This window comes from Carassius gibelio, chromosome A12, assembly GCF_023724105.1.
Source record: "Carassius gibelio isolate Cgi1373 ecotype wild population from Czech Republic chromosome A12, carGib1.2-hapl.c, whole genome shotgun sequence".
Taxonomy (NCBI): domain Eukaryota; kingdom Metazoa; phylum Chordata; class Actinopteri; order Cypriniformes; family Cyprinidae; genus Carassius; species Carassius gibelio.
In genome coordinates, this window is record NC_068382.1 from 17,029,544 (window position 1) to 17,044,015 (window position 14,472).

A 14,472-nucleotide genomic window follows, 5' to 3' on the forward strand; every position below is an offset into this window, starting at 1 on the left:
ATGGTGTTTTCCATATGCACCAGAGCATACTATCAACTAGCATTTCACATCTATATCTGAAAGGGCAAAAATACTCCAAACCTCATTTCCAGCCCTTTGAACTTTATTTACCAGCCGAGGCAGTGTGCCATCAAATGAACCTGGCTATATTAAAGCCTGAGATCTGAATTCCCGAGGAGTCCAGATGACTCCATGCAGAGACATGAATATGCAATATTCATTTGGCTGGTTTTCCCCTTTTTTCTTGAATTGATGGAGTCTAATCCTAATGTCTTTTCTGATAAGCCCAGCGCCATTGATTGCAATGAGGTGACGTTGGCGTACTTCTGAATGAGTGGTCCGGCATTTGCTCTGACCTCTCTCCGGCTCATGGTCCCCCATTAATTGAAATGGTGCCGGGGCACATTTGCATGGACTTATTGCATGATGAAGGAGGCCGGCATTAATTTTGCTCATGTGTTAACTCAACATCAGATCACACCAACTGCCACATGAATACTAACACTGTATGCTAATTGCAGTGGAGAGCTTTGGGCTCCTTTATAGTCACAAAAACAAAATGCATATGCAACCCCCAGCCCTCGCAAAAACAAACCCCGTATATTAACACTAGTAATTTTTATTTTATTTTTAATGCGCAGGTTTAACATTAAGCTAGTTAGTATGCTGAATCTTAATGATCTTGCATGCATGTTATATTTGGGGCAAAATAATAATTACAAAATAATAATAATAAATGACCTCATAATTTGTAATGAAAACACAATCTTCCAGTGAAAACATACCGATGATGTTTGCCAGGCTTCTCCAATCATTTTGTCAGCTTAAAACTACCCATTTTTGTATTAATGACCAAGCTCAAATTCAAATATGCCTGAATCCAATAAATACCTGATGGATAGAATCAATTCCTCAACCTACATTTTTTTTTTAAATCTTGTATACGTTTCATGTGAATGTACATCATAATATCTGTTAAATCATGACTTTAATTTGCAATGAACCTAACAATGAAAATGACATTTTAATTTTAGCATTTATTAATTTAGGTTAATATTAATTTATGTACATACTGATATATATATCAGTATATATACTGATATATATATATATATATATATATATATATATATATATATATATATATATATATATATATATATATATATATATATACACACATTTAAAATTGTTTACATTTATACTAGTGTATTTATAAACAAGATAGAATTAAAAATAAACAATAGTATATTTCTTAATTACCTTATACTATTAAATGTTGTGAAAAATAATTTGTTAGTTCATGATACATTATGCATTAATTGTTTTTGCTCACCCTTCCCATGAGATATGTTTTTGATAGAAATGTTCTTTGAAAAAAAAAAGAGACAATGTATTACTCCATAACACAGCAGATCCAGTAAAAATGTGGGAGTAAGCTGTGTAAAGTTCATTCTAAATCCATGCCATCTCAACATCCTTCAGCTCTAATCATAAACAAGTTCTGAATGTGGAATCCTTTTTATAAGGGTAACATATCTTTGTAAAAAAAAAAAAAAATTGAACAAGGCTGGCTTTCTTCAATAAAAGTGCTGAAAACTCCCAGGTATGCATTAAGTACCCACTGAGAATAGTCTTTCAGGGTATTATTTAAAGGGATGACCTTTGGGTTAAACAACATGCCATCATTAAAGGACTTGTCAAAGTGTGGTACACCCACTTCGGCCAGTCGTGATTATTCCTGCCTGTCAAGACTCGGTCTATGCTTATTATATGAAATCAACACTGCAAAATGTTTATCTTGGAACACCAAAGTGGAAAAAATGTTGATGACATCGCTAACAGGAACTTTGACGGAAGGAAAAGCTTAATCGCCTCTGTCAAAAACAAAAAAAAACATTTACCTTAAACCTGTTTGCTTGATTTCATTTTGAGAGCAGCTTGATATGGTACATTATGTTCTGTGTTTCATTATTAATTCTCTTTATTTGGAGACACAGAAACACAAACGTGTAATACAAATCCCCATGTGTGGCAATCTTCTGTCCGCTTGTTGAATGAATGAGCTCAGGTAATAGCTCATTAGTCATTCACAAATATCACAAGCAAGCACACACATTTCCAGAGTGCCTCCTCACAATACATTTCCCCCCAACCAATCTCTCTCTCCCCCTCCCCCTCCTTTCCTCTCCCCTCCCACTCTATGCTAGTGTGTGAGTTGCTCTCTCTCTTTCTAGCTCACAGGCACGCACTCTCAGTGGAGGAGAGGGTTTCAAAATCCAGCTGTAGCTCAAAGTGATCGCCTCCTTGGGCATATCCATCTAAGAGGATTGTGCCCTTTTCCCCCTCGTATCACTTTTTTTGTTGTTCTGAAACTGTAGGATTTTTCTTATCTGCACTCAGGTTTGGAATATAGTGATTGTTCTGCTGAAAACAACTGAAGTTGTTTAGATGACTGAAGCACCTGCCTATGACTAATTTGCGTTTTTTTGTACTGAGGTGATCTGTGTGTCCTGACAAACATGACACAGCTTAAGTAATTTCTTTTTGGTCTACTGGAATGGTTTCATTTTGCCATTCAAGGGATTCTTGCTGACAGCGTGGTAGGAATCCAGGAGTAAACTCTAAGGAGAAATCATGAGCTGGACTCATTACAAATGCTAAACTTCTGTCTGCTTGGAGCTACGCCATCTGAGGAATCCAATCAAGGTAAAGCATTATTTTTGCTTCTTGTATTTGGTCACTTATATGAAATGATTTAACCAATATGGTAGTTCATTATTTTGAGGGTGTAGGATCTAGCTTTAAATATTTTGTTGATGCTTAAGCATTAGTAATTTGATAGAAGTAGTTAATTAAAATCAGCTGACTTTAAAGCTATTACATCAAGTAGTGAGAAAGTTAATCCACCTCTCATTGATAGGAGTGCTGATTTTCTTGGCAGAATTTATGGCACACTAAAAAATTTTGACCTTACATGTACCACAGGTTAAAACATAGTTTATTAAAAACACCTAATATGCCCCACAAGTTATAAAACAGTTTTTTATTATTCAATTTATAATTTTATAGTATAGTCATAACATAAAACGAATTTAAGATTGACCTTTGAATTGACCGGTATCGTAGATTAAAATCACTGAAGAAAATCTTTATTTCATTCATAATTACAAAATAAGTCTGTAAGTGAAACCACTTCCTGTTCAATAACTATTTGACCACTTTTTTACCATTAATTCCTCTGTAGAGATGACCACTGTGTCAATGGAGCCCATAGTGGCGATGGTGGAGAAGGTTTCCAACGTCACTGAGCTTCCAGTAGAAGCTTCTACTAAAGACATGGCTGCCACCTTCACCATTGGCACCATCCTGTCCCTAATGTGTCTGGTGGGTGTGTCTGGAAATATCTACACGCTCGTGGTCATGTGCCACTCCATGCGCTCGGCAGCCTCTATGTACATCTACATCATCAACCTGGCACTAGCTGATCTGCTTTACTTACTCACGATTCCATTTGTGGTGTGCACGCATTTCCTGAAGGGCTGGTATTTTGGAGATGCCGGATGTCGGATCCTCATCAGCATGGACTTCCTTACAATGCATGCAAGCATTTTCACCCTTACTGTCATGAGCACAGAACGTTATTTTGCTGTCCTCAAACCTCTGGATACAGTCAAACGCTCGAAGAGTTACAGAAAAGCAATCGCTCTCTTGGTGTGGACGGCCTCACTGATTCTCACCTTACCCATGATTATCAGCGTCCAGCTGATGACGGAAAGCTCCAAGCCAATGTGTCAACCCACTCTGAGCCCTCTCTCATATAAAATCTACATCTCCTTTCTCTTTGGCACCAGTATTGTAGCTCCAGGGGTGATAATCGGGTACCTATACACACGCCTGGCACGAACCTACTGGATTTCCCAAACTGAGACTTTCAAGCAGACCAAGAAGCTCCCAAACCAGAAGGTCTTGTATCTTATCTTCACTATTGTGCTTCTGTTCTGGGCCTGCTTTCTGCCTTTCTGGATCTGGCAGCTTCTAGGTCAGTTTAAGCCCGAGCTGGATCTCTCCACCAAGGCCAAGCGAAACATTAACTATCTGACCACCTGTCTGACCTACAGTAACAGCTGCATCAATCCATTCCTCTACACCCTGCTGACCAAGAACTACAAGGAGTACCTCCGTAAAAGACAGAGGACGTGGACAGCTGGCAGCTACCTCAACCGACGGAGTCGCTTCCAGCGGTCGCCGCGTCGCTCCTTGTCCTCCAGCAGTCAGCATTGCACCGATAGCTTTGTGCTCGCTCAAACCTCTAGCATCAACAACAGTAGCCTCTAAGGTAGGTTGTTGACCTTGTCTTTTTGGCCTTCTATCATAACTTCATGCTATTTTCCAGACAGTCTGAGTCAGTGTGAAAGAAAAAGATCCTGTCTGAATAAAACCAAATCTTTTCCAGTTTATCTTCATCTTCGCTCAGTCCAGCGGTTCTGTTTTGAATCAACCTTTGCCAGACTGTTTTAGGTTTGCAGTCTTGGGTCTGATTTTCGGACCGCTCTTGTCTCTGCAAAGGGCTACAGCTGATATATGAGAACTTGAAATGCTTGACAGATTGCTTATTGTGCTCATTAAATAGCCTTAATGTTCAAAATACACACACAGTATAAATAGGCAGGTGCACTGGAGAGACATTCAAAAATGTAATGCATTTTAAAGGTGACACTTTACCGCTTCATGAATCAACGTTTTATTTGATTGTATGACAATCTTTAATTTATTTATTTACTAGAATGGATGTATGCTTGCGAATGATGACATATTTAAGTAGATCAGACATTTGATTAAAATAAATTTATTTCTGAAACATAACTATGATTTAACTTTCGAGATTTGTTCAAAATTGGTTGATAGATAATTGTTATAGTGCAACTGCTGGTGCAGGTAAAATAGGCCAGATGATAATTAGGTTCCTCTGATTGGATCTCAGCACCAAATTATCTCCAATCAGCAGAACTGATACCTGAATGCCTGCATGGTACGAATGACAGTAGACTGAAAGAGTAAAGTTCTAACAAGGTGGGAATAGGCTACAAGCATGGTTGAGTTAGGAAGAAAATGTGCTTACATTATCAACAATGAATTACTCACAGTATCTTTCTACAATAAGTCTGTCTGGGATCACTCAGGACAACAAAACTCCCCCCAGATTAGAACTTGATCTTATCATAAAATTAATTTAACATTTCCCAGCAAATTATTACATTAAAAACAGAATGGAGAAAGGAAAGTGAAAAAAAAAGAGTATACATGAACTCATTATATTATATACATTAATTCTCTGATCCAATTCGTGTTTCAGTTTGACTCATTCAGCTTTCAATTACCTTATTTTTCGGACTACAAGTCGCACCTGAGTATAAGTCGCATCTGTCCAAAAATACGTCATGATGAGGAAGAAAACATATATAAGTCGCACTGGACTATAAATCGCATTTATTTAGAACCAAGAGAAAACATTACCGTCTCCAGCCGTGAGAGGGTGCTCTATGCTGCTCAGTGTAGGCTACAGGAGCACTGAGCAGCATAGAGCGCCCTCTCACGGCTGGAGACGGTAATGTTTTCTCTTGGTTCATTTCTCTCGGTTAAGTCGCATCTGACTATAAAAAAATAATAAAATAACATAAAATCATCATGTTTATGAATAATTTAATTTCAAAGTGCACTCTCTAATTAGTTAATAATTATTTAGACAGACTTCTGAGCACGAGACAACCTTAATCTTAATGTAGACAGTCATAAAATCTACATAGTTGCTATCAAACAGAAAAAAAAAAAAAAAAAATATATATATATATATATATATATATATATATATATATATATATATATATATATATATATATATATATATATATATATATATATATTAGTGCTGTCAAAATTAGCGCGTTAACGCATTCGATTAATTTGAAATATTTAACGCGTAAAAAAAAAATAACGCAATTAACGCGGTTGCAGTTTTTTTTATTTCCAGTTGTGGCCTATGTGTGTTCAACGTGCAAAGAAATATGGATAAGACCAAGGAAGGACTTTTAGACGGAAAGTTTCAGTATAAAACTCTGCCGGATTACTCTTCAGTCTGCCACAAGAAACATTACTCTTCATTTAGTCTGCCACAAGAAACAGCAACATTAAAATCATGAACTCAAATGTCATTGTCTAAAAAAAAACAAAAAAACAATGACTGTAACAGTGCGTAAATCAGACCTTTCTGTAACGCTAACGTTAATAAGCTTAAACGAAAATGACGAAATAATTGTGTAGCGGAGTATTTTTTGTACACAGTGTACAGTAGTTGAACTGTCAATCACTCCTGTACGCGTGCATCACTGTCCTCCTCAGCTGCAGCAACTTGCGCTCTCTCTCTTCATCAAGCTTTAAAACAAAAAGGGGACAAAAAGATCATATTGTCTTTGTGCATAGGCTATAGATTAATTAGATACATGAATATCTAAATTTGTGCCTTGCCGTCTACGGTATTTTTTTAGAACTTAGAAAAAAGATGCTGCAGCCAATGAACAGCCAGCGGGGGCTGCTGGACGACTCAACCTCCACAGACAGTTTTTAATGTTTATCAGACAATAAATACTCAAGATTTTGCTTTAGTATAACTCACAACGAGTTTCACACACCTTCTCCGGCCACGTTGAGTTGTTGACACTTAACAGTGGGAAAAGCGACACATGCGCTATTCACTTGTATAACTTAAGGGTGAATGGGTAATGTAGTTTCTGCTCTGGGTGGGATGAATTAGGAAGCTTGCATTGTGAAGGGCGCTCTGAAAATCGGCAGTGCAGGTAAAAGATTAAAACCTCTATTAAAACAGATGTCCAAATGAGCGTACCGGTGCGCTAAAAGCACGTTCTGGGCGCAAGGAGAGGTGGCGGTACGCTCAAGAGCTATATTTGGAAGTGGCGGTACTGAGTACCAGTGTGTACCGGCCCACTTAAAGCACTGGCAATGACTATACTTTGGAATTTTTTTGCAGTCCACTTAGAATTCAAAATGTTTTTTATTGGCATTGATTGTTTTGAAATTCAAATGGTACTTACATGCCTGTGTTTTTATTTCTGTAATAAATATGGCTTTCAAGCCAACAGTTAATTTGGAGGATATTGATGGTTTATTGCAGGTATGTTGTTTACATGAGAAAATCTGTGTTACAAGTTAAACAAAAATTCCAATAAACAATCATATTTTGAATTTAAATAGTTTCTTTGTCTTGAGTTTACATTAATTATTTACATTTTACATTTACATATCCAAAAAGTTTCAGTCTTTTAATTGCGATTAATCGCGATTAATCGCGATTAATTTTAAAAAAAATTGTGCGATTAATTAGTTAATTTTTTTTAATCGATTGACAGCACTAATATATATATAAAGCTACATAAGGTTTATCCACAGTGAGAAATATTTCCTGAGAGTGTTAGAATGCCACTGCAGCCTGATACTGTGATGAAAATATATATATATTTTTTTTTTTCCAAGAGCTGTAAATAAAAAAGCTTTCTAAAAAAAACATAAATACTGAAACTACTGGAATGATAGTTTGGTAGTTTAAAAAAAGTCAGATTTCATGTCTAGAAAGAAATAAAGAAAAAACTAAGTAACAAAGAAACAAGTTCATTCAATTGAAAGCTGAACAAGAAAGTTTCAAACTGTCAATTCAATCACTGCCATATCATCACTTCCAGTCTCCAAAGATTATGCAGGTTATTGTTTCTTTTTCTTTTCTTTTTTTTCATCTCGATGTCGCATTATGCTTCCATTGTCTGACTTCAGAGCACTGAGAGAGGAAATCAGTCAGCACAGCAATGGAACAATTCTTCTGAGGTCTTTCCTCTTGGGTGGATTTTGACAATCTTTCTTTGGCGGGCCACATGACCCATATTTAAGAAGTGATGGGCATTGCCAGAAAGAAAACCTGTGTATCCCTGCGACTCTAAAAATAACCTGTCCTCTACAACAGCCTCTGCACACAGTCCTGCAATGTCTCTGTTTGGTGCAGACACTAAATCAACATTACATGAAATGATTACTCTTTCCCTGAGCTTTAAATATTGATTCACCAACATTGAGGAAGTTATTGCTATAATTAGGTGGATATAACAAACATTATTATTGTTGTTAAAATTATTTAAGCATGTGAAGTATAATTCCGAATTCACTATGAGTGAATTATTTTGTTATAATTTGAAAATCTAATTTAAAAATGGGGGGAGAATGGATGGAAATGGCTAATAAATGTAACAATTAATTGCACAGAAACCACAAGTAGCACAACGAATTGCCACTGTGCCAAACAACTAAATGGTGAAGGTCAGCATTTACATTTTCTATTTTTTTGCATACTAAATTTAGCTACATGAATAGCCAGTGCCGGTAGCATGCATTTACCTGAATTTGCATCCATATTATCTTTTACTTAAGGGCCTAGGAAATAACTGAACAAAAGTCACATTTGGCATTCAAATAAAAAAGATGCATGAAGACACAACAAAGTTTCCTTAACACAAAATTAGATTAAAGTCATTGGGTTCAATCTGGACACCAATCTGTCACTACGTTAAAGACCTTATTTGTCTAGACAGTGGGTTTTTTCATCTGGTTCTGATCCAGTAAGGATCCAAATCAATACATCTCATATATTCCAGGACCTTTTCCAGACCATCTTGTGCCTAGCATGAGATACTCCTGAAAGAACAATTGCTCGATGATAAACTGTTATGATCTTTCTAATCCAAAAGTAAGAAGAATTGCACACATATTTTCATCAAACTATAAAAATAACCCTGGCGTGTTTCAGTAATCAGTGTTGTGCCTGCCTTATGAAAGCCGCAATCATGGATCAATAGATTTAAATTTGACATTGATAACACAGAATATGCACACTAATGTAAAAATGCAATGTAAAAAATTGGTGTAATTTGTTGCATTCTGGCTAAGAAGACTATTGGTAGTTCACATTTGCCAAAATATTTTGTAAACGAAAAATGCAAGGGATGTGCAGAACTTAAAGTGCGTTCGGATTCTGTGGAAATATGCTGAGTTTTTCTTGCAGGATTAGTGATAACAGCTGTAGAGTAGAGATTGGGGTGAGTGAAATACATGTGCAGTGGTTCCATAAATGTTTGAATGTTTAACTTTTATTTCTGGTAAACTTGAATGAGATTCTAATGCCATAGGCTGTAATGAGAAAAAAAAAAAAGCAGAGAAACAGGTTAGAGAAAATAAGAATCAGCTGGTCATGCATCAAAATCTATACAAGTTTTGACAATGCATTGTCAAATTCTGCCCCAGCTACAAATACATTGTGCATTATACATACACAGTTGAGCTGCCTATGATCTAATAAAAAACTGCTAGTGTAAACATTGCGCTATGCAAGATATGTCAGGATTGCTTTGTATTTGTTTTCTATATATGAAACCGTTTCATAATTTTGTATTTCGAGTTAAAAAATATTAATCAAGAAATATAACTATACTACTTTTAAAAAGTATTTCATTACAGCAAGAACAACAACAATATTATTATTTTCTTTTATTTCATATAACAAGAGTAAAAATATTATTTATAATATGAAAAATACATAATAAATATTTATTGCTCTTCCCTCCCTTGCTTTCAAACATTAAACAGTAGAGCTTTTATTTAGGTGGAAAACTGCAGGGAAAAGGATTTTTCTTTTGTTGAAAACAAATTTACAAACCGAACTGTTTGTTCGCAGTCATGCGCTCACATGCAAAGTTTACAAGAAACATGCAGCTTATCAGATTACATATTTTTTATAATTACATATAATTATAATTATTATTATAAATTATAATTCTTTGCAATTTGATAATTAAACCATTTTGCATTCTCAACCATTTTTAGAATTAATTAAAAAAGTTACCAGCCAACTAAGTTAGAGGCCATTAAGCATTTCATTTGATTCTTTTCAATCGTTTTTTTATGCAAACGTAATCTCAGCCTCAGACGTCACGCCCACAGACCGTTGGCTAAACGTCTGATGCATATGGGACACAAAAGTGGAAACACTTCAGGAGTGTTATCAAATTGTTTGAATTCTACAGGATTTGCGTGAGACGTGTCGCAATTTTTAACATTTCACCTCTATTCTCTATTACGCATTTAGCAGAAACTTTTATCCAAAGCAACTTACATTGCATTCAAGCTAATAATTTTTTCCTAACATGTGTTCCCTGGGACTCGAACCCCCAACCTTGCACTTGCTAAAACAATGCTCTACCACTTGAGCTACGGGAACACCTGGACAAAAAGATACCGTTTCGCCAAACCCCCTGATGACAGAAGAAAGCCACTGTGTTTAGAACTGTGATGAGGAGCGCTTATCAGGATCAACTAAATGCTTGATTTTCAAAAGTATTTGAAATATTTCAAGTTTGTGGCATAGAATCTTTAAAATATGTCTGAGAGTTTTACACACCGGTCCGTTATTGTGGTAACATTTCCACACCCCGAAACTTGACGCTGAACAAAACTAACTGTGATTGGTTGTTTGACATGTCGGTCAAATGGCCTCATGGGCGGGCCTTGGCCAATAAAAATTTGCCATGAATTCCAGACCTGGCTACACGAGACTAATGCAAACGTGCTAGACGGATGTGTTTGACCAATGTGCTCTTGTCTGGCATCTTTTGTCTTGCTATGCAAATACAATGCTCTAGTTAAAATAAGGTCTGCTTTTTAATATATATATATTTAACCCCATTCCCCTGCCCCATCTCGTGTCTTTACATTTTCTGTGTGAATGACTTTCATTTATACTTGCCAAAATTGATTTTTACTTGCATTTGCTGGGTGTTAATTTTAGATCCTGACTATAAAAAGATCCAATGTATTAATCTATGACTATGAGTAGGATACCGAGATGTCGATCACATTTATAGGGCCATTGATCCAAGCACTGTAAATGTGTCAGGGTTGCCCCTTACTGAGGACACTAGTAAATGTGTCTTTCTCTGATATTAGAGGGTCACAGAACAGCACAGTTCCATCACCCCACGTCACCCAGCAGGCTACCGCAGTATTTGTCTTGCAAGGCAAGGTGAATAAGCAAGGTCAGGCCATTACAGATAGTTGACACCGCCATCACTCAAGCAACACCTAGCTAGTTTTAATGCACACGCATGCGTTAATGACTTTTTGTGAAATAATCATTGCAGCTCAGATCCCTTCAGTCTTTATCCTGTCAAATTCTACAGGAAACCCACATTCTGTGCAAAAACGACCAGCTTCTTCCCATAACCCTTTAGTTCCTCCTTTTGCAAGAACTGGAAAGCATTGTTATGCAACTTAAGAAACATTCAAGACATCCTATCTTTTCGTCTATAACTTTATCCCCATTTTAGATGAAAAGAAACTATGGGTTTGTATTATTCTCTTGATTTTTCTTAAATCCACTGGAGGTTTGCAATCTTTCACTGAGAAGTTAACATGAAAGCTTTAGTTTTAGTGCTTTGCCAAGGCTTTGGCAATGTAAAACACCACCGCTGGATGATTGATGTTTTAATGGTACATTCTTGTTCTTGTTTTTCCATGTGTTTTATGATGATGAATGATAAATGTGACTCTAGGGTGAGAGATTACATTGTGTACTCTGTCTGAATCATATAGTTTTTTTCCATTAATTTACATTTACATCTATTAATTTTGCAGATGCTTTTATCCGAAGTGACTTACAGTTAAGAAATACAACAAGCAATGTATCATAAGATGGGAAGAGATATGTTTTCAGTTGTTTCTTTAAGACTGTGAGGGATTCGGCTATTCGGATGGAGTTAGGTAGGTCATTCCACCACAGGGTATGGTGAAAGAAAACGTACTTGAGACTGATTTTGTGCCTCTAGGATGGGACCGTCATCCAACGCTCATTTACCAACCGTAGACTTCTGAAAGCAGTGTGACATGGGCTCTCTTGGATTTATTGAAATCAAGACATGCTGCTGAATTCATCAATCAAAAAAAGATACAAAAGGAAAAAGATTAAGCTTGTTTAAGCTTGATGTTCTTCAGAGAACTAAGCCTTTGAGAGAAGGACATTACAATGAAAAGAGACAGATGAGAGAATGTGGATTACAAAGATCAACAAATGAGTCATTAGAAGTCAGAGAGACTCATTAATATGGATTATAACATTTCCCTTAGAATATACAGTCCTGTGAATGATAAAGAAGCGTGTTCATTCTTAAAATGTCTATCTGAATGAAAAAATATATATATATATATATATACATATACAAAATTGTGTTTGCAAAAGCCTATACAATCGATGAGAAAAGTCAGGACTGATAGTAATTAATAGCAGATGTTTAAAAAATAATGAGCAGATGTGATTCACCAGATTTACGCTTCAAAGATCCTCAGTGTTTTCATGAAAAATGCCGTTTCCATGTATTCACAACATCCGTTTTGATGCTGGACAGGGATCCCACGGAAGAAGATAATTAACAATGTCACTACTAAATCTACCCTCGGCTGTTGGAAAACACAAACATGAAGGCACGAGAAAAACAGTATATGACCTTCTGCCGGCTGAGAAAATGCCATATGTGATGAGCTGACAGATGCAAACCGTCTTAAAATCAGTTCCCTGGAGTTAAAGGCTAAAGTGGTTTTGATATATTTACTTCAGAGCTGACAAACAACATGACATCACTTTGTGCTTTAAGAAAGAGAGTATCTACATTTTTATTCAATATTTGTTCAGTTTTAACTTCATTCTGGTAAGTCTGAACATACTGTATGCTCATTTATATGTTAATTTCTTCTTCCCATACTCAAGCCCCCCCCCCCATAGTCTTTGAGGCTAAGATTGAAAAAGCTCTTGTTAGCTCACTTCACTCCTTGTACCTGTTCTAGTGTTTTTTTTTTGTTTTTTTTAAGTTTGAGTTTGCTGAGAGTCCTTATAACATTCTTTAGGAATGATTTCCTGTATTAGACTAAACTGGTGTTTCTGACAGTGGTTAGAACAAAGTGTTCAATTCTGTGTACTTACACATCGCAAGGGTGTTTATACAAGGAAAATAAAAATACACATGGATACAGTGCGGTCAAAAACTCTGAGAGCAATAGTGTAATTTATTTTATTAGCATTTTTATTTATTATTATTATTTGCAGATTATAGAGTAATAGAAACTAGGAGGAATCTCTCTCTTTGTTAGCTAAGATGTGTGAGTTTCCCAATGCCTTGTGAAACAACCAATGAGGGACTGGATCACAGGGTCAACTGAACCACAGAGCATCAGCAACGGAGGCAAGGAAACAGCAACGCAGCTCCATCCCTCTGTATAGCGCATTCCTCAGGTGTAAAGCAATTAGAAAAAGGATACAGACAAGCGGGATGTATTTCTCACAGAAAGTAAATCAAATACTTCTTGGTTGTGCAAAATACGGTACACAAGGATGTACAAGGACACCGTGTGCTGACCCTGTGTTTGTTCGCCTTGTCTTTTCTGCAAGTGCATGGACATGTCTGTACAGTTCATTATGAAACAGTTCACAATACAGCTGATGCCCCCTGACCTTTCTATGTTGCAATGTCCTTTTACTCCCTTAAAGGAATAGTAAATCAAAACATTCTGCATCAGAAAAATCTGCATCATTTACTCATCCACATGTTGCTTGACTTGTGTAACTTATATAACTTTCTTTCTTCTGCAGAACATAAAAAATAAAGAAATAAAATAATATATATATATATATATATATATATATATATATATATATATATATATATAAATAAATAAATAAAAATTTTCATCGTAAGTCAGTGGTAACCAAAATTATTTGGTTAGTAACATTCTAAAAAAAAAAAATTACATATATGGATTTGGCAATCAAGGAACACATTTGAGCAGGTATTGCTTTCCTTGTTCTGTAATGAAAAAAAAAAAAAAAAAAAAAATATATATATATATATATATATATATATATATATATATATATATATATATATATATATATATATATATAAACATTACATTATTTATTTTGATCTCTTTCTCCCTTTACAGTTTCCATGGTGCCCCTGAGAACTTTTGCAAACTTTGTGAGACTTCTTTTAACCAGAAATGAAATTCAAAAATAGATTTGGTTTGACCTTAAAAGTGCTGTAGGAGATTCTCAAATTCTGCCAGAGTTAGCCACCCCCATCAAATGTATATAATTGCATACCTTTCATCGCTTGTATCTTCATCATGTGTCTGGTTCGGACGCTCTGAGGGGCTGTCAGCGAGACACATTGATTCCTCAGGACACCAGTTTCTGTGGTACCTGTAAGGAGCTAGGGACATTTTATGTGTGGTGTTCCAAAAAGTCAATTTACAAAAAGTAAATGTATAAAAGTCTCAAGAGAAAAAGTGTCATTGCTATTTCTTAACAGG

At 35.9% G+C, this 14,472-nt stretch overlaps 1 protein-coding gene across 2 annotated transcripts in view; it reads left to right on the forward strand.

Annotated features, from left to right (window-relative positions):
* The first annotated feature begins 2,253 nt into the window (after positions 1-2,253).
* Positions 2,254-14,472, forward strand: part of LOC128025330 (urotensin-2 receptor-like) — a 29,019-nt gene continuing 16,800 nt past the window's right edge. The window contains exons 1-2 of one of the 2 annotated variants that reach the window (XM_052611579.1): positions 2,254-2,709; positions 3,248-4,339. In XM_052611579.1, coding sequence (XP_052467539.1) covers positions 2,658-2,709; positions 3,248-4,338 — 1,143 coding nt within the window. In that variant the 5' untranslated portion in view covers positions 2,254-2,657 and the 3' untranslated portion in view covers position 4,339. Of the gene's footprint in view, positions 2,710-3,247; positions 5,449-14,472 lie in introns of those variants that run through there. The other variant, XM_052611580.1, reaches the window with a different exon arrangement.